Source organism: Numenius arquata, chromosome 10 (genome assembly GCF_964106895.1).
Source record: "Numenius arquata chromosome 10, bNumArq3.hap1.1, whole genome shotgun sequence".
Classification (NCBI taxonomy): domain Eukaryota; kingdom Metazoa; phylum Chordata; class Aves; order Charadriiformes; family Scolopacidae; genus Numenius; species Numenius arquata.
Window position 1 is genome coordinate 23,648,828 of NC_133585.1, and position 24,612 is coordinate 23,673,439.

The following is a 24,612-nucleotide window of genomic DNA, read 5'->3' on the forward strand; positions in this document are numbered from 1 at the left end:
TGATAATTCAGCTTTTTTGTAAAAGTATATAAGTATATACATGAAACTCTATAAGTAAACATTATTAACTGTGATAATTACAGTAAACATTCACTACTATCCTTATGCTAACAGGCATCTCTTAAAGCTTAAATGCTGATTTCAAGGTACCCTCTATAAAATAGCTGTAACTGTATTAAAAGGGAAAAAATTCTGTGCCATAAACAAGCTTTTAAAAGAGACTAGTAAAATATCTTAGTAATAAAGTTTTCCAGGATAAAAATATTGCTTCATCCCTCCCACTCCCTGACCCCGTAAAAAACAAATACCCCAAAACAGTTGCAGAACTGCAGGAAGTACTGAGATTATATTTTTCTTCTTCTTTACTTTTTTTTAATTAAAATATTTTTATTTCAGTATTTTATCACATATTAAGGAAGCTGCAAAAAATGCAGCTTTATTAAATATTATTTACCATTACACAAAAATCTCACATATGTGTCCATGGGGTTGAAGACATTAGTGGTATTGTATGAGCTATCCCTTTTCCTTATAACTATATACCTTATGGAATGATGGAGAGACTTAAAAGACATTTGACAGCAACTGAGGAAAGGGACTGGAAAACTATTGGCAGAACAAAGAAAACATATGACAGCCTCTACGTCTCCTTGCTTCCTAATTTTAAAAGTACTTCAGCTTCAGTATTTTATTTGCGTCCCTGTTGTTCTTCACATTGGAGATGATTCAGGACATAAAGGACAACTTGATAGCAGAAAATGTACTGATCCTGCAAGGGAAAGGAAATCACAGAACATGTGAGAAGTGTTTGCACCACCTAAGGAATTCTCTCTCACCTGCACCTCACAGGTGCACAGCACTTGATTTCAATACTATTTCTACAGCAAAATAATAAAAAAAAACCCCCAAAAACCCACAAAACAAAACCAACCACAACGGAGAAATATGCAACCTCAACTTAAAACAAATACAGACACTCCCCTGCCACTAAAGCTGTATTTTTACACAGGACAATTATCCTCCTTTCACAACAAAACCACCTCAAGCAGGGTAAGTACTTTATATGAGTAGAAACAAAGACAGCAAGTGAATTTCAAGGTCTTGCATCCAATGCTAAATAATACAGAACTCAGATGACAGTGCGACTTCTTATCTTAATCTCAGTGACATGTGTGTGGGCTAATGCATTTTTGGGGTGTGACCTGGGGCTCCTACTTTTGTGGTTTGGTTTTAGGTTTTTGGTGTTTCTTTGTGGGTGGGGTTTTTTGTTTGCTTTAAACTATGATTTGATAATTTCTTCACATTCAAAGAAAAAGTTCAGATTTTAACAAGACCTTGTGATGTACACCTCTAAGGTAAAGTTAATTAGCTCTAGATCTAGATTATTCCTAAAACATTAATTTAACTTTTGGTTGAATTTCCCCAAAGGAGATTTCAAGATGTCTCTGTGGTAGTATCAATGATTCATAGCAGCTACAGTTAGGCCTTCGCTTCAGTTTATAATGCAATTTTTAGCCAAAAAAGCTCAGCTGATTTCCTCTGTAACGCATGCTTTTAAGAAAAATCTCCCAATTTTTTTTTTTTTTTAAATAGAGATCAAACTAGCACAGCATGTTAAAAATTGCATGCATTTATAACACTGCTACTCACTGGTATGCACCTGATTTAATTCTCATGACACGAGTGTTACATTAGAGGGCACAAAGACAATCATCGTGTGCATAACAGAAAGTTTCCTGGCACATCAGAGTTAGAATTCCAGTGCCCTTCCTTTCGCGTATACCTGGGGAAGCCAGAGACTCACCTCTGTCTGAACCATCCCATGTCTCTGCAGACGCATTGTGCGCACCAGGTCTGAGATGTCAAACTACCAAAACAAACAACAAGTTAAATACTTAAAGACATACATGCATATAAAGGAGACATCCCCAGCATCAAACCAAGGAATCCAAGTATGTACATTAAACATTTACTAGTGAAACAAATAACAATTCACTATATCCTATGCTTGTCTGGTAGATAACCAGCATGTGCTGTCTCTGGGCAACACAGATGTGGCACTCCTACATCAGAAAACAAGAGAAGGAGGGTGTCTTTCTCTGTGCACTGGCTCTCTTGATTACTCTTGCTGGGAGCTGAGTGTGCAGAAAATAGAGTCCCTTGGGCCAACCTAACAAAATGCTTTTTATTTCCCCAGGTCTATAAAGTTCTGGACGTTTAATGAGTGCCTAGATACCCTGCCAAGCTAAGCGTGACATAGCTCATCTTCTCTACAAATACACAAAAAGATTTGCCACACCAGGCCACTGAAGGACGTAAGCATAAGGAAGTTAGTACCCTCCTGTGGATCACCTCAGAAAACAAACCCCTGGTTGTGCTGGAAAAGTTAATTTACACACCTTCATCTCCAGCTGAGATGTTTGTACACTGGGGTTTTGATTCAGTTGCCTAAACAGATACTCTGGTTGGCTTCTAGCTACCCTCCAGCAGTTCATGGATCTCTGAGTGCCACAATTCTCAGCCTTAATGTCATTTAACAGGATAGTTGCACTAAGTATATCCAGCCAGGTAAGGCAGGCATTTTAACTTTTCCTTCAATTGCCTGAGTCATCACGGCAACACACTGTTGTTCCCAAGCCATACACCAGAAGTCTGCTACGGTAGGAGATGTCCTTGCAGCGTATCCTAGATTATCTCAAGCAACACCTAACAACGTTGGATTGCTAAAGTATCAACAAAAAGGACACTGGGCTAACCTGAGAACCAGTGGATGTTAGAGCTCTTCACCTCTGGGATCATCAACAAAGAAACATTTCACAGGCACTACTGTTTTACACCCTGATTTATGTTTCATTACGTCATGGCCAACAGCATGCTACTTTCAAAAGCATGACATATTGTTTAAAATTGAATAGATCCAATGGAATACATTTCCTGCAAGTCAAAAGCACAGCTTAGCCTATCCTCTTGGGTACTCACATTGAGGTCTCTGCTGATTAACCCTAGAACAACATCTAGACAGATAAGGGTCCCTGATCGTCCAATGCCTGCACTGCAGTGAGTTACGATAGGTCCCGATTTGTGGACATGCCGCATGTAGGAGATAAAAGTAAGCAGGTCATCTGGTTGAGAAGGGGTGTCATGGTCAGGCCAAGCAATGAAGTTCAGATGGGAAATGTGCCGTACTTCACCTGTCTGAGGTTTAAAAACAGCAATAACAACAAAGTGTAACACATGGGAAGAATAAAAAGACAAAAGGTACATTCCCAAAGGAAATAGTCTCAAAAGAGAGGGATTTGCCCAATGAAGTTGTTCTGTAATTCAATAAAATGAGAGAAACAATGAGCTAAACTTAAAGTAACTAGTAAGTAATGGAATAGTATAACGTTCACTGTGCAGACTGAGCTGATCACACAAAGGAATGAACCAGTCAGACTGAATTATTAGTTAATTTCATATCCCTATACGTGTTTCTGTGACCAAAGGCAACTTAGGGAGCCAAAATTTAGAGTCTCATTAGCATAATGAAATCATCTCCTGGCCCAACTGCCTTTGCCTGTAAGGGTCACAGAGTAGCACAAGCTGCAGCAAGGAGTAATTGCTCAGTAATGATTGCTGGGTAAAGAGAAGCAGCCCTGGGTTACCTCTTGATGTAGACATTGTGACTGAAAGCAGACAAGCTGGAAGTATAAGGATAAAAATGCCAAATCCTTGAAAAAAAAGATTTCTCAGCATGCAGAATTAGATTCACTTACCTGGATCTCTTCTAGCTCCAGCACTCTAATGATGAAGCCCTTCAGCTGCTGGAGTCTTACAAGAGCAAGCCGTAGTCTATCATTTATCATGGTAGTTTTATTGAGTACATCTGGCCAGTAACGCTGGCATTTTATCTTTTCTCCTTCCACCTCCTGAGTCATCATAGCAATCACAGTACAGTTTTGCTCCCAAACCATTTGCCAGAAATCTGCTACAGTAGTTGGGAGAGGTCCTTGACATGCAATATAAACAAACTCTTCATTGCCCACTGGCATGCGAATGAAGCTGGCGTTGATGTATCCACCTTCAATCCCAAGAGGTACTCTAGTGGTATCATCTGCAATCCCCACACAACAAAACACCCTCAATGTTATGTGTGCACATAATTAGACCATCACAAAATAAGAGACATTGAGTGTTACACACTCACACAGTACTTAGTTCAGATGCTTCCAGATCTTATTTTAAAAAAATAAATCACTACAATACTTGCTTTAGGATATGAATCAGTATTTCTCTTTGAATAAAGAAGATGGCTAGGGGAGAAATCTACAGACAGGCAGGATATGCAATTTGAACTGCAGCATTTCTGAATCTGAGGTTGCGTATTTCTCACTCAGAGCTAACCTTTGTCAGTTCTCACTTCTACTCACGTCTCCCACCTAACAAACAGAATTTTTTTGCAGGTAATTTACTGACAATAGTATACATGTCTGTTTTTCTGATTTTACATAGGTAAAACTGAAAAAAACCTTGTCTGGCTCTATATGTATATGTCATTTAAAACATAGGATCTGCTGAAACAACTGAAGAATCTGTGAACATCCATCCCTACCTACTACAATAGTCTATTGTTCACCGATCTTAAACTGCTTTATAAATGCTTGCTTTAGATGTGTAGAAAATGAGTGGCAGATTTAGTTTTTTCCCTACTCGGTAGCAGAACTAGGATTGGGAATCAAACTATCTTGCTTCTGATTCAATTCATCTGACCATACAGGTCGTAACAAAATATCAACAGTGAACTTCAGATTAGTTAGGACTTACAAGGAAGTATGTTTTTATATCTGTTCTTTTTCCTATTCTCCTTTGCTTGTCCAATCAAACACTGATCCAAAGGTTTTAACTCCTGAAGGTTCTGTAAAGAAGCAATTATACATGCATTAGAAAGCACTGAATGGTTAACAACTGTTAAGAGCAGTTATGTAACCAAGTCTTTTACAGAGTAAGTTTAAAAAAATCCTAATGAAGATATGCAAAATAATTCAGTCACAGGAAGGAATCTAATTTCACATAGCTAAGAAAATGAAACAAAATTTTAAAAGCCTATTACCCGGTAAATATTTTACCTCATTCTCCCAAAAAAGAGATCGTGTAACATGGTTGACTTAAAACTTTGGAAAGGCTGTTTTCACGTTCTGCTGCTAGATTTCACAGCATTAATTTACCCTGTCTAGCCTGTTAATGTCAGAGTCACTTGGTAATGTAGCAGAAGTAAGAATGATGTAGACACACTTTTGAATTGAGTTCCCAGTTCAATCTTATGTCTCAGTAGCTAGTGGGGAAGGGAGAGAAGTCTCTGGTAAAAGAAGTCTTTTCATCTCTTTAGAGCTGCAAATTAAAGAGCTGTGGTATTTAAGGCAGTGATGAACCAGCCATTCTATTTCTAAACGTTTCATAAGAGAAAAAAGGACTTTAAGAAACAAATAGTTACTCACTTCAATCTCTTTAGAAGGGACTCCCTGTTCCAGCAATCCACGCAACATCCTGATCACTGACTTCAATTTGGCTCCTGAGTACTTGCCCCCAGGGATCACATTCACAGTAGGGAGCGCAAAGATCTCTTCATTTGTCACTAAAGGGAAATCTAGCAGAAGAACAAGACTATTTATTTATTTTATATAAATCAATAAATAGCTAAAACTATGGAAACATAAACTGTAGTGTAATGTTGGATTTCCTTGTTGCTGTTCCCCACTGTATTACCTGTTTTCTCTAGAATGCCTCCATACAGCAGAGAGAATACAAACCTCTCAGTTTGACAGGCAAAAACAAATTAACAAAATGAATAGGGCACAAAATCAGCTTTGACGAATCCAGGAACCAAAGGGAGTATTTTCCTGAACTTCCAATAAATACACTGAAACAAGCTTCAAATACATTTTGTATCTAAGTTCTTTACATAATAACCTACAAAATTGATGAATGCACACAGGGGTGAACTCAGACCTCTCCACTTAAACATCACAGCCTGTGCCTTTGTTTTTAGCATTTACACTTAATATGCTTTTCAACTGGTAATCATAAGATGTGTTAAAAACTATCTTCTTTTTTTCAATAAAGCTTCCTTCTGATCAGGCCTCACTGCTTCTCTGCAGCACAGCAAAATTAAGAAACCAAGAGTCTCTCTGGTATCACAATTAAAAGTGTCCTAAATCTAAAGCTTTACGTGGATTACTCTTTTCTTTTAATGAATGCAGACAAAAGGCTGCTGTATATGAATTTCAGGAACTGACATTTGTTATGTTATCTCAACAAGTTAAGACTAGATTCTGCCAAACAGGTCAAATTGAGTAGTGTTCCACTCTACCACGCTGAGCAGCAGTGGGAGACTGAGAGTCAAGATAACGACAAAATACTACCTAAGATGAGCATGGAGTGCTATGTGAAGAAGATAATCTATCTATCTGATCACGGTTAAATATCTATATTGTTACAGCTTTTGTCAGACATATTATGGAAGAGAGCATCTCAGCTGGTTTCAACTCTACTACAACTACAAACACAACATTGCCAATATTGTTCCTATTAACTCTCACACATTTATTTCACAAAGCCGTAAAGATCCTTTCCAGTGGGTTGCTGAGCTGTTAGATTTCCCATGATATATCTGTCATTACACCCTCAAAACATATGCATATTTTAAAATTAACTTCTGACATTTTGTCTATTTAACGTGACCCTCAGTTTTCACTGATTATTTGTTAAAGTTCTTGCCTTTATTTACACGTTCCTGGACAACTGATTCAATTGGCAGTTCATCACTTCCCCATGTTATTTCATCTTCGTCTGCTTGGCTCAAGGGAGGTTGTGGAGAAGATCTATAAGAGGAAGAGGTATGGAATAAGAAAGAACACCTAGAAATAACCAACACACTTGCAATCTTAGAAAAAAATGGCCAGAAAGTAATTTATAGCTACAAGTATCTCTGGACTGGATCCATACCAGCAATCTCAAAAAACCCCACTTTTTTTCCTTTCTTAAATCCCCAGCAGAGATTTGAAAAAGGTAACAGTGGAAAAAGAGACAGGTAAAAGTGGAAAAAGATATAGTAATAACTATCACTGCAATTACTTTTCAAGGGCTAAGCAGTCAAATAACATCCAATAGCAGATTTGTACTATTCACATAATTCACTACCTATTCACTAGAGTATCTAAATTGCAAGTTTTCTAGCTTTGTCGAAGATGGTGATAAATGTATGAAGTATTTTAGGTCATAATGTCACTGCTTGTGCCAAGTCTCAACCCGAAACTTCCCAGAAACTTTATCAAAACGTAAAAAGAAGTTTGATTTTTTTTTTTTTTGAGCCATTTGAACACAGTCCAGTTACTTGTTATAACCACATATCAAAGGAACAAATAAAACTAGGGCATAGTAAACCACATAAAGCTGGATAGTATTCAGGCAAATTATTACCTTTTAAATAACAAGAATAGACAGAGAGCAATTCAACAAGACATTGCCCAGATATTTTATTGGGTTTGGTTTGGGGGTGGTTGGTTTTATTTGTTTTTTTTAATCTCATTCTAACATATTCCTCTTCAGAGTTTGAGACTTCACAGGTTTGCTTTCAAGCAAGACTAGAAAAGAAATCTTACCCTTCTGGCATAGCTTTTACTTCACAATCGTCTTCACACCCATTTATGTGTGTCGGCTAGTGGAAGAAATATGTCAAAACACATCAAAGGACATAGTTATAACACTCACCCGCTGTAGATTTTAAACAATTAACAATTACAGGGACTATTTCTGAAGGGTACTAAGTTCAAAGCAGCACACAATGAAAGACTCTACTCTTTTAGACACCTTATTAACCCAAAAAAACAGAGGACAAGAACACTGAGCACTTGGAAAGAGACTCTACTGTAACAAGGCCAAGAAGCTATCTGAAAATCATTCCTGACTCACAGCAGCAGTAGAGCCACCTAAATTTTCCCCAGTTGACTTTCTGTGTTTCTAATACTTCGAAACCTTTCATGAGGTAAGTTTGACAGTAAAAACTTTTGCCTCCTGTCAAGCCACCATTGCTATATAGAACAGGGCTTTACCTCTAAACGACAGGTACTCCTACATACGCCTTCCTCAGATGACGAAGACTCAGTAGAGAAGGTGGCATTTCAATCCTCCTTTCAAGAAAAGCTCTACTTTATTTACAAAGATACTTATACTTATTAGGCCAGCTTGCAAGCGTCTACTACCATACTCGGAGAATTTTACTTGTGGATCTCCTAGAGCATGCTGACACAGAGCCAGATTCCTGATTTTACTCTCAGCTCTACTAATGGACAGAAAGCTGCAACAGTCAGGATGTGCTGCATAGACAGAGTTCTGCTGATTTGAAATATGAGACAAAATCTGGGCATCCAGTGACTGATATAAAACAGGACATGCAATAATGTAGGGTAAACCACATATAGAAGTTGTTCAAGTTAATGCACGTATCCTAGCAAAAAGTAGGAGGAAGAGAAATCTCAAATTTACATTTCAGACAGTTAAGTCTCCACAGTACTCATTGGGACTGCTTCCCTTCTTTGAGCAGGAATTAGGGAAATCTTTTAGATTAAATGCCTGAAATAACATTTACACAGTAGTTTATTATCACCGTTTTCGAGAAAAACTGTTCAGCTTTATATGAGGAACAGTGTAAAATAACTCTATGCTTTGTCATCTTACGCAGCTGATTTATGATACAATAATCATACAATATTTAAAAAATAAATGTTTGTACACCATTTACAGCTACTACCAACAAAGATGTTTTCATTTAAAAGACATGTAAAGTTATTTCCACAAGTTCTATGCCAATAAAGCAAATAATAAATTGAAAAAGTGTCTGAGAAAGCAAAATCAGCAGACAAACGTCTGCCAGTTTATTGCCATCCCACCTCTGAAAAATCTTCAGGTAAAGATGACCCATCACAGTCTGTGTCTTCAGACTTATCTTCCGTCAGCTTTCCATTCATCTCTACTGGAACAGGGAAATCAGGAGATAGAGCATAAACAGACCCAAAGATGCCCATGAGTCACCTTCTCAGATGTGCATCCCATTACACCTGTCTGGCACTACACAGGGAATACAGGCGCCAGAATCACAGACTCCTCATGGTTGGAAAGGACCTCTGAGATCACCAAGTCCAACCATACACACACAAAAAACCCCTACAATAGACCATGCCACTAGAGCATGCCCTGAAGTGCACAGGGTCAAGATGGTGACTCCACCACCTCCCTGGGCAGGCCGTTCCAGTGCCTGACCACCCTCTCAGTAAAGTCATTCTTCCTAATATCTAATCTAAACCTCCCCTGCCACAACTTCAGACCATTTCCTCTGCTCCTGTCATTTTTCCCTTGGGAGAAGAGGCCAACACCCACCTCTCTACACCGTCCTTTCAGGGAGTTGTAGAGGACAATGAGGCCTCCCCTCAGCCTCCTCTTCTCCAAACTAAACATGCCCAGTTCCCTCAGCCTCTCCTCGTATGACTTGTTCTCCAGACCCCTCACCAGCTTGGTGGCTCTCCTCTGGACACGCTCCAGCAGCCCAATGTCCTTCTTGTGGTGAGGGGCCCAGAACTGAACACAGCACTGGAGGTGAGGCCTCATCAGTGCCCAGTACAGAGGCACCATCACTGCCCTGCTCCTGCTAAGAAACATCTTCTAAGTCCCTTTGCTACCCTTAATATATAGAATAATCAGACTTTAGGCTCGTTTCTTTTTTAACTGGAAGAGCTGTCATTACATGTGAGGTTGTTTGCATAGCTAACAGAGTATCTATGCCACAGCATAATGGATGGACAGGGTACTGCTAGTAAGTTATCAGATTCCCATGTCCGTAGTGTTTCTGCAATTCAGCTATATTTAGACCAGCAGTAGATCTAAACCAGGATTCTACCTGCTCTTTGTATTAACAAGACCTAGTTAAAGCCACTTGTATCTGTCTACTACAGTAGTTCCCTGCTGCTGTATCTTATGGAATCTATTCACCTTCAGTTGCAAAGGCCACATCCTACCCACAAGAAATTGGAAGTAACAGAGCTCCAATTAAATTCTTCAGCTAAGGTACTGGCACAGCCATTGCTAATGTAATGACCAATGCCAATAACCCAATGAACTTGAAGAGCAGCAAAATAGCTGAAATAATTATAAATTTGGAAGGTGTTCTAGAAGGAACCTCTACAGGAGCAGCTGAACTTTTGGAGCATATATACATAGTGTGACACCACAAACGAACTACAAATAATATTCCACACTAGGTTTCAGTTAAAAACAACCAGAGCTGAAGAGATGGAACAAAGGAAAAGAAAGGTGTACAGACAGAAGCAGGTATCGAAAAAAAGTTTTTCTAAAAGAGATAAAGGAGATTGGCAGATTGTTTAGTTTTGAGAAATCTCAACAGATTTCCAAGGTGTGCAATCTGCAATCAATGAAACGTTTAAGCATTTCAACATGACTGTAGCTGCATGACCAGGTACATCAACATGAATGCTTCTCTAGAGATGATTCCAGAATGGGATTCATTTTTCCAGATTACTTAATACAGATTTATCAAACCAGAACGTGACTTATTAAATTGCATCTGAAGTTCACTGGAATCAGGAAACATTTGTCTGTGTTTTACTTGGGAAAATTTCAGTTCACACATCAATTCAATGCCAACTCTCCTTCTTGCCAAATCAATTGCTTCCTTGGCACCTTGTTTCAAGGAGCATTTTGCTTTAATGCTACGCTTTTTTAATGGCTCATGTTACCTGGCAGGTGATCCTTTGATGCAGCCTTCTTGAGACGTAGAAGACTCTGAGTCTCTGAAGTTGCATTATTATGATTTAAAAGATTCTGGGCTTCCTCATCTACAACATCCAACAGATACTGGACAACTTCATTGTGATCATCCTCATCATAATACTCATCATCTGGAACCTCTGTTTCTAAAGAGAAATAGTACAAAATGACAACTTTTCCCAATATAAGATGTTTTAGGGGAAAAAAATTAAAGGGGCAGACACCGTGGCATTATTTCCAGCTGTTCCCATGGCTTTTCTTCATTTCTCTCTAGCACAGAATTCAATTTCCATAAATCTACTTCCAACATCAACAAACTCCTCTAAAGCACAGTACGCTACTTGGAGATTATCTTCTAAAATTGACTATCCACCTAATATTGACTTATTTCAGCCTATTCAACAATGCCTTGATTCTCTTGTACTTGGACACTAAAGAATAATGCTGTCCCCCATCTTACCTCCTCTTACCTGATTTGTCACTGTGTTTAGAAAATTCCAACATACGATTGGAAAAGCCAAAGGAAAGTGCATCTCCAGATCCTGAGAGATTCATTAGTCCTTCTGCATGATGGATACTGTTTTCTGTATTTGCCTGAGAAGATCCTAGGATGCTATTGCCATTTACCTAAGAAAGCGAAGAACAGTACAAATTAACTATTAAAGAGTCTGGCAGTTGGTTGAAGCAGCAAGCAACCCTTAAAAAGTTCATTGCTCTACTTAGCAACAAATAAAAAACCCTATTCATATCGTATTCTCATCTGAGATAGCTGGGTGTTGGGTGGGCAGCTTTTAGGTATGTTAGAAGTTTCACATGAAGAGAGCAAATAAAAGAGACTTAAAGCAACTAAGAACACATGGTGATGAAGAAGCAACTACTACCACAGAACATATAATATTTAACATTATTATAACCTCTATAAAACATACGTAGTCTTCGATACTTTTTGGTTCCACAACACGCCATTTCTCAGAAAACACAAAGCGGGGGGAAAAAAAAGAAAGAAAATCATCTAGTAAATGTAACATGCAAGCATCTACAGAAACTGTGAAGAGAATGGAGTTTTCCGGGTCACAGCCTTGCATCCTTCTCATAAGACCATTCGTCTTTTGATAAAGCAGCTCCCAAAAAAGAGAAGATCAATTAAAAAAACCTACATATTTATTATGATGACTGCTTATTCACATCAAGTGACAACAGTGGGTTTGCATACTTTCATTAAAGGATTGTTTAATTTATTTTTTTACTTTAAAAAAGTGTGTAAAGTAGATTCTTTTCTATGGTTAATGATAATAGGCACAATGGAGGAATACTTACCTTGGGCCCGCAAGCATCAGTTTTATTTTCTGTTTTGTCACAGGGGTCATCACAGGAACAGCCTAAACAAAAATAGGAAAAACCCAGCAACTTCACAGCAACTTTTTCACAGAAATTAAATTAGCCTTCATCAATCATTTTTATAAAAGAAACAAGGTATTTAATATTATGTTATAATATGAGTAACATTTCTGCCTTCCTGGTTACTGGGCATTGCCAAACTCACGTCTGATGGACTACTTTATAATGGCTTTTTGAATGTTACATTAAATAGGATCATGAAGCATGAACACTAACACAAGTAACAAACTCTAAGCAAAGAGAATGTTGCTAAATAGCTCAACAACATACATGTGCCTTTGGGAAACAGGGCATGATTCCCTTTCCCTTGATATGTACAAAATACAACCCCGCAATCACTTGGCACTAACTTTTTTTTTTGAATCATCATCTGACATTTGGGTCTTTGTTCTGAGGTACCTTTCCCTTTTTGGTAAAGAAAAGAGTGATACTATGACACCAGAGACCACCACCTAGTGGTGGTGCTATTATGCTATTAGTAGCATAATAAAGAGACAAAGCAGAACTAGTAGTTGCTGTATACCCAGCTACTAGTGAAGTTCTGGATTTTCATATACATTGTTTTTACAAATGAGGAAACTTGTAGATAAAATAACTGAAGGCTGAGAGTAACCTTATATCTTGTCATGACCTACGCATGACAAGTCATCTACAGGAAGAGAATTTTAAGTGAGGTCTTCCAAAATTTGGTTACAGGGCTTGTTCCTAATGAATATCTGACTAAGCTTTTTGAAACAAAATGTGTAGCATACTTGGAAAATATGTAAGTAACACTAAACTGTAGGAGTTGCAATAATTTTATTAGGCAAGATCAATACTCAGTTATTTAGACACATTAAAGGAAGCGTGAAAAACTAGACTATGATAAATCAAGACAAATGCAAAGTGGCACATTTCAAAGAAAAAGCAAATGCTTAAGATGCTAAGTAACCACAGAGAGAGTTGCTCTGCATAAAAGCAAATGCAGGTGGTAGAGGATCCTGAGTCTACACGAGTAAGCAAGGAACCATTTAGCAAGAAGTTGTTAATCTCACTCAGGATGTATTAACAGGAATGCTGTCTATATAACCCTGGAAATAAATCTTCCTGTCTGTTGGCACTGGTGAGCCTCACCCAATGCCATATGTGTGACCAGAAGCACCACATGTGAAGAGGAAAACAGAGATGTAAACAAACTGGAAGGGAGCAATAAAATCAATTTGGGCTCCTTTGGTCTTGAAAAAGAGAAGTCTAACAGGAGACCTGAAGCCCTTTCAAATATAACAAATTGGCATTTTTATGCCCGATCAGAGGAAACAACAACATAATTAATAACAATTACAATGATGACGATAATCGATTGCTTGGGTTTTTTTGGTTGTTTGGGGTTTTTTTGTTTTTTTTTTTTTTGTTTGTTTTTTTTTTTTTACTCCTTGAAAGACATAGGGTTGATATTAGAGAGAATTTCTAAACTACAAGAGAAATGGAATCATAAAGAGACTATTGCTTAATCTCTTTTCATGGAGCTTTTAAAAGAAAGATCAAGCAAACACCTTGGAGCTAATCTCAGTAAGTAGAGTTCTACTGCCACTGGGCACGGATGGGATCTTAAGGCCCATATCAGTTCCTTCATTTTTATAAACGTGCATTTCACTTGCAGTAAGTAAAATCTTACCATTAGCTTTCCTTGGCCATGGATTTGAGTTATCGGGGCTTTTGGATTTTGGAAACACTGCATGACCATCTCTATGAAAAGAAATGTTTACAGAAATTTTTATTAAAAAAAATAAATAAATCATGGTAATCATCAGATATTGATGTAAATATGTGCTGTTAGTAAAACTGCTAATCAGGCTTTCTAGTACAACAGTTTTGGAATACTTAAAATATTCAATGAGAGAAATTAAGCACTCGTAGTTAGGTTAGGTCCTACTTCAAGGTGCACCAGAGTTTGTTAGAGCTGGACTTTCCTTCTAGATTCTGACAAAAAGATAAGACCTTGCAGCCTCAGGACTTTGCAACTTCTTCCCCTTCTGGGATAAAATGGAGTGGGAAGAAGAAAGAGAGAAAGGAAGCAAAGAATCACAGGCATGGCTGGAAGACTTCAAAAATTAAGTAAATGTTTCAGTCCCAGGCAAACATTGACACAGAGTAATCTGGAGAGTTTTTTAGACTGCTCTGTTGCCACAAAAGAAGCAGCAGGGATCAGTGAAAATACAATGGCACACTAGGATCTGTGCCCTAAAGTTTTGATATTCACCAGTGTGCTGAGACATCCATGTGACAGTGGAACTACTTAAGCATGAAACAACATTTTATCTTCTTTTTATGATTATAGAACACTCAGTAGCAATTTTAAGAAAAAAGAGTAATGGTATTTAAATAACCTGTGTCATATTTTGAACATTTGCACTTCATAGCTGGACACAGCCTTGTCTTCCCAAGAAACACAAAGCACAGCAAGTACCAAGGACCCTTCTGCTCCACTGAAGCACAAAAGCTGTGTATATACAGACCCTTTTTGTGGCATCAGCCCTCAATAACACGCTAGGTAGTACTGCTCTGGTGAATTAGTTGTCATACCAGAAACACGTTTTTACCTTTCATACAATCATGCGAGAAAAACACAAAGTACAGGGAAGCATTTGCTTCCAGAATATACCTGGTTGCTTTGAGCACTACTTTTGGAAGGTATGTTTCCAGCATTCTTTTGGCTTCTCTCAGAGTCATTCCCTGTGTGCTTACTCCATTAATATAATGGATAATATCTAGTGCACGGAGACTCTCCTCTCTGGCAGCAACCGATCTGGGGAGAATGTCACTAATATACACAACTTGGTAAAGGCTGTCATGGCCTCCTGATAACAACAAACCTTTGCAGGAAAAAGGGAGAGGAAAAAAATAATAAAATAATCAAGTACTTTCTTTGTAACTGAAGGGAAAAATTTCACTTTAGAGCAAAAAGTAGTCTACTTCTGTGTTACCTAGCTCCTCCTTATGGCACGTTAGTGTAATATCAGGCAGTAAATGAGGCAACACTGGCATCTTGGGTAACTCCAAAACACGCCCTAGCACTAATTTGACAGTCTTTGGGGCAGCACGGAGAAAGTTTACTGCTTCAGTATGACTCATGTTAGTGACATCAATGTCATTAACCTGCAAAAATAAAAGCAAGAGATGCCCTTGTTAGGTTCTAAGTAAAACGGCTAGCACTACTGCACAAACATTTATTGTTCCTATTGTTGACATTTGACATTAAAGGACAAAACAACAGATGCTTTACTGCAGTTCATCATACTTACCCAAGGAGACAGAACACATAAAAGTAACACATAAAAGTGAAGACACAAGTTTACAGTCCAAACGTCAAAATATTAAACAATCTGAAGTACATTATTTTACTGTTCCTATTTAAAAACTTAGAATGCTATGATTGCATAGACAAAAACCTCAAAGACTGACTCACAACTTAATTTAATTTGACTTGTATTTGCCTAACTTTATTAAGGTTTAATAGCATTCAGCAGTGCTTCAGTGTCCTGATCTAGCAATGACACACACGTGCTCTGTGCAATGCACTTTGTCACTATTGCTCACAGTCCCTGCAAACCTAAATGCAAGTTTTTTGTCAATCAGAAACTAATACTGTAAGGGACAGGATGCCATTCAGAGGGACCTGGACAAACTTGAGAAGTTCGCCCACATGAACCTCATGAGGTTCAAACAAGGCCAAGTACAGGGTCCTCCACATGGGTCAGGGCAACCCCTGGTATCAACACAGGCTGGGGGATGAAGAGATTAAGAGTAGCCCTACTGAGAAGGACTTGAGGGTATTTGGTGGATGAAAAGCTGGACACAAGCTGGCAGCCCAGAAGGCCAACCATATCCTGGGCTGCATCAAAAGAAGCGTGGCCAGCAGGGCAAGAGAGATGATTCTGCCCCTCTACTCCACTCTGGTGAGACCCCACCTGGAGTACTGTGTCCAGCTCTGGAGTCCTCAACATAAGAAGGACATGAACCTGTTGGAATGTGCCCAGAGGAGGGCCACAAAAACGATCAGAGGGATGGAAGACCTCTCCTATGAGGACAGGCTGAGAGAGTCTGGGTTGTTTAGCCTGGAGAAGAGAAGGCTCTGGAGGGACCTTATTGTGGCCTTTCAATACTTAAAGGGGGCTTGTTAAGACAGGGAAAAACTTTTTAGTAGAGTCTGTTGTGATAAGACAAGGGGTAATGGTTTAAAACTAAAAGAGGGAAGATTTAGACTAGGTATAAGGGAGACATTTTTCACAATGAGGGTGGTCAAACACTGGAACAGGCTGCCCAGAGAGGCGGTAGATGCCCCATGCTTGGAAACATTTAAGGTCAGGTTGGACCTAGCTCTGAGTAACCTGATCGAGTTGAAGATGCCCCGGCTCATTGCAGAGGGGCTGGACTAGATGACTTTTAAAGGTCCCTTCCAACCCAAACTATTTTATGATTCTACGATGAACATCTGTACTACGTGGTATGTACCTGGTAAACTCTTCTACAGCAAGTCTCTTCTCTTAAAATTATTTCCTAAAAACATGCCAGCCATAGATATATTTGACCAGCAACTCCTCCATATATCTGAGCAACCACCTTATTTAATCAATGAATGCTTTTCTCTTTAATCCATTTTTTGCCATCATGAATAGTCGTTGCACACATGCTAAACTGTGGGACATAACCATAACTCCCTTCAGCAATCTTCTCACATGCTTTTATACTTACACTTCTTTTGTTTAAGTGTTATCAAATTATGCCTCTTGAAGGTGCATGCTTTTGTTCCTTAACCACATTTACTTAGGCCCACAACAGAGTTGGCTTTTTTTCTTTACTCAATGTTGTGCTATTCATGCAATCCCTGTATCTGAAAATTAATTCTCTCACTTTTATCAGTCGGTCTCCAGGTTGTAGCCTCCCATCACTTTTGGCAGGATCCTGAACAATGTCGTGAATGTAGCAGCCAATGTTATCATTGCCTTTGGTCACTGTAAAACCCAGACTACCCTTTTCTGACTTTGTCATGGTGACTCGGAGCTCCACCTCCTAAGGAAAGAACATAGTACTTTACAAAACAGACAAACAGAAGAAATTTGAATGCTCTACTGAATTTAAGACAGTTAGACACAGACAACTGATTTACCTATTGGTTTAAGTGGAACACAAGCATGGACAGTACCAAGACATGTCTTAGAAGGCTCAGCTTAGAGGTGCTTGCTTCAAGCAGCTAACAAATTCAGATGGACTACTGTTTTGCATGGAGTTAACCTTGGGCCAAAGGCCTATGATCTAAATAAAATTGCAAAGGCGTATACCAAAACTGTCACCTTACTTTACCCTCAACTAGCTGCCATATATAAAAAAGGCTCTGTATTTTTCAAATAAGACAACTCATCAGGAATTATTCAACTCAAGAAAGCAGGTGAAAGTATCTTCCTACAGGGAGATACAATACCATAGCTGATTTTGGAACAGAACACATGGACATGTTTTGCCTATTTTAATTTGCATGAATTTTGATTTGAAAGATACAGGTCTGCCTCATCTGCACAGAGACTCAGAGCACCAGGAAGGTTTGAGAAAAACTTCTGAAGAAGGGACTATGAAAAGGACAGCTTGCTTCTTCTCAAACTGGAGTAGGGGCTAGAATAGCTTTGTAACGTGAAAGACCCTCACTATTCAGACATATCAAAGCTCAATTTCCATATTTTTCAATCTATGACTAGATTATGTGAGGATGCAGAAGCAGAAGTCCCTTCTGATACACAACATATTTCTGGGGTGGCAAGAAGCTATCTCAGAAGGGTCTCAAAAGTATGCTGCATTTTGCAGCAGAGCAGAAAGTCTTTGGGATTCATAGATACAAACGAAGCAAAGAACAGGGCCTCCTGATGTCCCTTCTGCCCTGATTTATCCTCTGATCTCTGAACAACCACAAAGAAAACTAACAGGGCAGAAGCAAGATGTCTGCCACTTAAGCTTCCTCTGAGTACATGGGTTTAGAGGTAGGTAAACATTTCATGCCAAGTTTTCCAGGCTAAAATGTCACATGAGATAGACATATACACACCTACCTACATACACACGCATGACTCCACAGTCACAAAGAGAAACAGATCAACTCCTCAAGAGCCCTGACATAAAACGCCTCAGACATTTGTATGAGGAGCTGCCGTTCACTGGTTACAAACGGCACGTGTGTGTGTGCCATGCATAACACACACACCCAAGTTATAACCCATACCCCAAGTAAAACCTACAACTATCCCATTTGTAAATTAATACGCCTAACTTCTATCCAGCCACTCTCAATACCATGGCTAAAACAACTTCCAGTTGGCCACAACAGTAGGTACATTTATGCTACTGAAAGACAGAAATAGTAAATTACTGGCTCATATTCTTCAGCGTTTTTTTCCAACTGGCTGAGTAATGAATCCATTCCTTCCAGGTGCGGAGTCAACTCAGAAGCAGGAGTAGCGAAACAGTCATTTATTAAAACGGATGTGGTAACATCAGGAACAGTTCTACAGGTTGGGATCAAGGGCAAGTCCAATGGCAGATCACTACAGATAAATAAGCAAAAAAAAAAAAAAAAAAAGGATCAGGTTGTACAATGTGGCTGTCACCCATAAATGAATATATGGGCCAATATTGACTTTATGCAGATCTAAAAAGCAAAATAAAAAAAGTATTTCTATGAATAGGTTTAATTATTTTTGTAAACACCTTCTGCAGTATTATGAGGATCGTTATAAACAGCATACCTGTCCTCAAGCTCTGACTTGCTAGGAGTCTCTTGATCAGAATATAAGATGGTGCGCACAGCCTCCTCCTGACCACCATATGCCTCACACTGACTGCGTGCCTGTGTCATAGCTTCATCTGAAGTTTGGTATAGCGCAGAACTCCAGCCAAGGCCCACCTGTGCTGGCGAGTCTATCACCTCCTCATCACCACTCCTGCTGCTGTCACTGTAACTGTCTCTTCTAGACGGAGATTTCAGCCTTTTCTTGCTCAGATCAGCAGTTTCATTTTCATCTGAGCTGTCACCTTGCTCTGCATTTGATGGACCAAAAACTTCTCTGTTGACATCTGGAAATACTTGTGGGGGTGAATGGATGGGAGTCTACAGAGAGCAAGGACATTTAAGTCATCAAACTCCAGTTTTGCTGACAAAAAGTTGCAAAGACTGCATAAAATCACCCAAATCAATTAGCTCCTTCCATTCAGGTGTTGCCTCAACAGTGTAAACATATCATAGCACAGTTTCACCAAGTTCACCGCAACTTGGCCAAGACAAAGTGTGCAAAAACTTTGAAACGTATACTGCTAAAGAACTGCAAATTAATCTAATGAAAACAAATACTCTCTTGGCTTTAGCCTTTAAGCCCTCAGATGCCTTTAAGCTACGCCCAGCAGCCGTCTAGGAGATTACTGTGAAATCCCTTCCACCCAGAACACACTGCTGGAGCTTACAGTGCAACTGAAGGCAAACTGCTCTCACACAGGAGGGAAACAGGGAAGCTTTAAAGCAAAAAGCTACATAACAGCCTACAAAAACTATGATAATTTACACCAAACGGAGACTGCTAAGCCAAATTGTTAACTCCCATTAGAACGAAGGCTAGTTTTGCCACTAATCACATATTCCCAAGCATGATGTTAGCTAGCAGACACACAAAATTTAAAAGCTTCATTTACGCTCTTATGGCCAAATTCTTGTGTTCATGAACATATTGATCTGTGACAATGTTATAAAAGAATTGTCATTTGTTTATTGTTTTTTTCCTCTTCTTTCAATATACACGCTGTTTTATTAAAGTTATTCCATACTACAAACAGGTTAATTACAGGAGTAGTTATTTATATTATTAGTTTGTTCAGCTGCTTGTCTCTTACTCCAATTTTAACTTCACTTAAATTTGTATTCAGATTTGAATGGTTTTTTATTGTTTGAAAATGATATTAAAATAACTTAAATTGAAGACTTGTTTCCATTAGTTTCATACTTTCCTGTATTATGGAAATACTTTTCAGGCAAATTCCGCTCTACATTCCCTTTTGCTGAAACACATTTAATTTCCATTTCTTCCAACTATCCTAAAATGGGATTCTGTTCTTTCGATTTACTTATTGGAGAATTTTGAAAATATTCTTTGGGACACCTCTAATTTCCAGTAAGTAAATACGGCAATCTTTTCCCTGGTTTTACATGCATCAAAACCAGCCCAATTGGTGCTTAGCAAAATTATTCTTCAGATACGCTACAGAAATATCCGATTTCTATTTGGGATCAACTTCAAACCATTGGTCTGCAAAGAAAACCCCACCACAGAAACAGTGAAATAAGTTCTTTTTCAATGTCTTAAGCCATAAAACGGAGGGGAAAAAATTATTAAAGCCCTGAGTTCTTTTCACATTTCCACAAAATGCTTAGTACACTCCTGAGTTTTACACTTTGTGTAAGATTCGTGTAAGAATCACGTTTCTGTGAGTATCCTCCCCATCTTGCCATCTGCATCTTGCATTTAACTAACCCACCCACCAGATCGAATAAATGACCCTTCAAATAGCAATTTAAAAAAAAATAAAAATCATATGCCACACTCCTTACCAACAAAGAAGGATCGATGTCTGGTAGTATACCAGCTGGCGGCCGACAAAGCAGAAGAGAGACTTCTGGAGATGTTCCCCTCAGAGCAGAGATGACTTCCTATGGCCCCAGAAGAATTTGTTATTAGATGAAGACCCCCCCAAGACTTGTAGGAGTACCACAACATGAGTTCCACTATTAAGATACAAACCTGCTGGGATAAACCCTTTAGTGATGCCCCGTTCACTTTCAGAATGACGTCCCCAATTTCTATCTGCCCACTTTCTGCAGCAGGCTGCCCAGGGAAGAGCTTTTTCACCCTCACAATAGTTGAGCCCAGCTGCTCTGGTGTAAGGTTATCTTCACGGCAGAAACTGAACCCAAGGCCTGAGCTATTCTTCATCAGCTTCACCTCAAACGTGTTGTCTGCAAAAGAGACAGTAACTTATTATTTCCTACAGCACTCTGGCCACAAAGAAAAGTGGCTGGTATTCTTACACTAGGCATGACAACGCTCACTGTCCCCCTCACAGGGTTCTTCCACTTTACTAAGCACTAGCATTATCTAAAAGATACCTCCAATTTAAAGAGGACACAATGCTGATGATGACTTCTCAGTCTGCTGGCTTGCCCTGGCAACACCCACACTACACAGAAAGCAAGGGTGTCTCCAAAATACTGCTCCCCGGGAAGTCCATTAAGGAGCCTGTTAAAGCACAGAGTGACACAATCTTTCTGGTCACTGATCAGACAGTGAGAGCAGCAACTGGAGTTCCTCACAGATGGGATAAATTCCATGCAGGAAGACCAAAGGTATCTGCAGTGGTTTCCCCATCTGGGTAGGCTTCCCTCCACTTTCACGCGTCTCCAGCATGAAATATGCCAACCTCAGGTCAGCTACACAGATCTCCCTTCTCTCCTCACCCAGCTCCTGACATCTTCTCTCACCTAGACAGGAACAGCAGGACCTACAGAAGCTCTCATTTATATATATTTTAACCTCCCCTTGGCACTCCTTAGTAGCACCCCTTTTACTCCAACGTTGCTACAGCCCTGGCCTGCAAGGCTGATGAAATCAGGAAACAAGGAACAGTGAGAGAGCAGTTAATAGTAACTGAACAAAGTTACCAAGTTGTGAAAGAAATTCTCACAAACACAACAGCACAAAAAGGAAGAATCTGCATTACATGCAAGGCCTCAGTATAGATTCCTGACAGATCTTTCTGCTCTCTGTCTCTTCTACAGAAGATTTGAAGAAAAAAGTTATAAAAACTAAAGGATGCTTTGAAAGTTCAGACAATTGTCCTATGTGACCTGACCTGCAGTGACAAAGCCGTAATCTTTGGCATCTGTAGTTCTTGTCTCTGGTTTCTCCTGTGGCTCACATTGCCCCACCTGATTTGGGGGTGTGCACTGTGGTGTTACTGGAGCATGAACACTGGCCACTGAAAGCTGACCTTTTTCCAACAGTAGATGCACCACCTAAAGAGATGAAACATTTTCCAGTTAACTGGCAGCAGTGATGGAGATAGCACAGACTAGAGTACATGTTTCTTTCTAACTTCTCGGAGTCCTAAGTTCTACAGCAATAAACTTCATAGATACCTCCTTTCCCATACATTCTCCATTTGTTCCTTATTTTAAGGGCTTTAAGTGACAACCTCCAAACTACAGTAATAGCCTTGCAAGACACTTGCTAACATGGAGTAAGAAGGGGTTTTCTTTCAATAAGGCTGTGAAGACATTAAGAAGTGTCAAAGATGGTATCATTTTCATATCTGTACAGGGAATAGAGTTAAAAGCATTTTATGAAGTGAGCACAAATAGTAGTCCTTACGTCCTGATTTCAGCTGGGACAGAGTTAATTTTCTTCCTAGTAGGTGCTGTGTTTTATATTTAATGTGAGAATAATGTTGATAACATTGTTTTAGTTGGTCCTAAGTAACACATTAAGTCAAGGACTTTTTCAGCTTCCCATAGAAGCTGAGAGAAAGCATAGATAGGACAAGCTGGCCAAAGGAATACTCCATCCATAGACATCATGCTCAGCATATAAATAGGGGTTGGCCGGTGGGCAAGAATCCACGATCGAATGGTGAGCAATGGTATTGCATCACAATTTTGTATATTCTTTTACCGTTGTTATTATTATTATTTTATCTTCCATTACCGTTCTATTAAACTGTCTCTATTTCAACACACGAGCTTTTTTCCATTTTTCTCCCTATCCTACTGGGGAGTGTGGGGGGAGTGAGTGAACAGCTGCATGGTCCCAGTTGCCAACTAGGGTTAACCCATGACACCATAGAAGCTCTGAATGTGTACATTCACTGGCTATTTCGAGGTGTGCATGTACTTCCACCTATGAAGCAGCTGCCTTAAATAGCACTATTAAAGGAGGAGACACCACTGACAGAATCAAGCACTATCCAAAAAGGCCAAGGCTCAAGTAAACCTACCAACACAGCAGCATATATGGAGGCCCTTATTTTCTCAGTGGTTCAGATTTGTCTGAAGCATGCTGCTACAGCTGTTTTCCAACCTGTGCACCTGGGCTTCCTTCCTACAAAGCCTGGGTACAAGGAAAAAGCAATTCCATGCAGACCTCTCACCCACACAGAGACACAGAATTTCACTAGGATGGGCAGCGAGACCTGAGGCCCAGGAAGGCAAGGAATCTAGGAAAGCACACCTAAAGCAACCAATCTTCGGTTCCTTTACTTCTTTTCACCCATGAAGATCTGGTTTACTACAGACAGGAGTAGAACCAGCAGCTGCTTACCTGCCCAGTGTTTCTCAGCATTTCAACAGCTTGCTTATGGGTAGCACCTTCCAAACTAATCCCATTGACGGAGAGCACACGGTCACCTACAAATGATTGATTACTAATTTAAGAAAAAGTAGGCAGAACATCTATAAATAACATATGATGCACAGAAACCTTCAAGTCTCAGCTAACAAGAACAGTTAATGAAGTAAATTCTCCTTCCCCTCCACGCTCTGAGTAAAGAAGAGAACTTTGCGACTAAACTACACAGTTGGACTCAATGATTTTAAAGGTCTTTTCCAACCTAAATGATTTTATGATTGTATGGAATAACCTCACATCAAAGCTAGTGTTAACCACCAAAATGACAGCCTGCCACAAAGCTCTGACTCTTTATTACAAACAAATCTTAGGCTACAGTAGGAATTCTCACTTCAGTAAAGAATGTGGCCTGACTTCCAAACAAGAAAAGCCGTAATCATTGCAGTGATTTTCTGTATTGAGTTGCCCAGCGTGCCAAGCAAGAAGGCCACAAATAATACAAAGCCCTCTCTCTCCATAGCTGAAAGAGAGAAGTGTTCTTCATTAACACAGGCTGCATTAGAAAAATAATTTAAAACCTGACCTGCAGCCTACTTCCTATTTTTCCCCTTCACAGTCTCAGTCTTTTTCTGTTGGTTCTGCAGCTGTTCTACACCTTTTTTTTTTTTAATCTTCACCTGCAGAATTAGTTATCAAGCCAATATTTAAAATTACAACTGCAAATGCAGTAGCGTGGAAAAAACAGCTCTTCTTCCCAGTGAAAAAGGTGCAATGAGAGGAGGCAAACAGAGTTCCTAGCTTCTAGACCACAGTGTATTGTCAAGTCCACTACAAACAGTTATCTGCCCTTTTTTTCACATTAAGAGTCCCAACTGAAAGAACTGAAATACTACCTTTTTCTATTCTTCCATCTGCTTCAGCTGCTCCCTTCGGAATAATCGCTTTCACATAAATACCACCATGCCTTATGCTAGTATTTACACCGCCCTAA

General features: G+C 39.3%; 1 protein-coding gene across 1 annotated transcript in view; it reads right to left on the reverse strand.

The window, feature by feature from the left end:
• Positions 1 to 688: 688 nt before the first annotated feature.
• Positions 689 to 24,612, reverse strand: part of PTPN13 (protein tyrosine phosphatase non-receptor type 13) — a 104,161-nt gene continuing 80,237 nt past the window's right edge. The window contains exons 25-47 of the mRNA XM_074154257.1: positions 24,515 to 24,608; positions 23,595 to 23,680; positions 22,132 to 22,294; positions 21,024 to 21,238; positions 20,834 to 20,932; positions 18,984 to 19,345; positions 18,608 to 18,782; positions 17,104 to 17,262; positions 15,177 to 15,348; positions 14,855 to 15,065; positions 13,868 to 13,938; positions 12,133 to 12,194; positions 11,286 to 11,442; positions 10,785 to 10,961; positions 8,925 to 9,007; positions 7,638 to 7,693; positions 6,754 to 6,857; positions 5,475 to 5,623; positions 4,804 to 4,894; positions 3,756 to 4,093; positions 2,980 to 3,195; positions 1,805 to 1,867; positions 689 to 769 (exon numbers count right to left, since the gene is read on the reverse strand). Coding sequence (XP_074010358.1) covers positions 689 to 769; positions 1,805 to 1,867; positions 2,980 to 3,195; positions 3,756 to 4,093; positions 4,804 to 4,894; positions 5,475 to 5,623; positions 6,754 to 6,857; positions 7,638 to 7,693; positions 8,925 to 9,007; positions 10,785 to 10,961; positions 11,286 to 11,442; positions 12,133 to 12,194; positions 13,868 to 13,938; positions 14,855 to 15,065; positions 15,177 to 15,348; positions 17,104 to 17,262; positions 18,608 to 18,782; positions 18,984 to 19,345; positions 20,834 to 20,932; positions 21,024 to 21,238; positions 22,132 to 22,294; positions 23,595 to 23,680; positions 24,515 to 24,608 — 3,384 coding nt within the window. The remainder of the gene's footprint in view (positions 770 to 1,804; positions 1,868 to 2,979; positions 3,196 to 3,755; positions 4,094 to 4,803; positions 4,895 to 5,474; positions 5,624 to 6,753; positions 6,858 to 7,637; positions 7,694 to 8,924; positions 9,008 to 10,784; positions 10,962 to 11,285; positions 11,443 to 12,132; positions 12,195 to 13,867; positions 13,939 to 14,854; positions 15,066 to 15,176; positions 15,349 to 17,103; positions 17,263 to 18,607; positions 18,783 to 18,983; positions 19,346 to 20,833; positions 20,933 to 21,023; positions 21,239 to 22,131; positions 22,295 to 23,594; positions 23,681 to 24,514; positions 24,609 to 24,612) is intronic.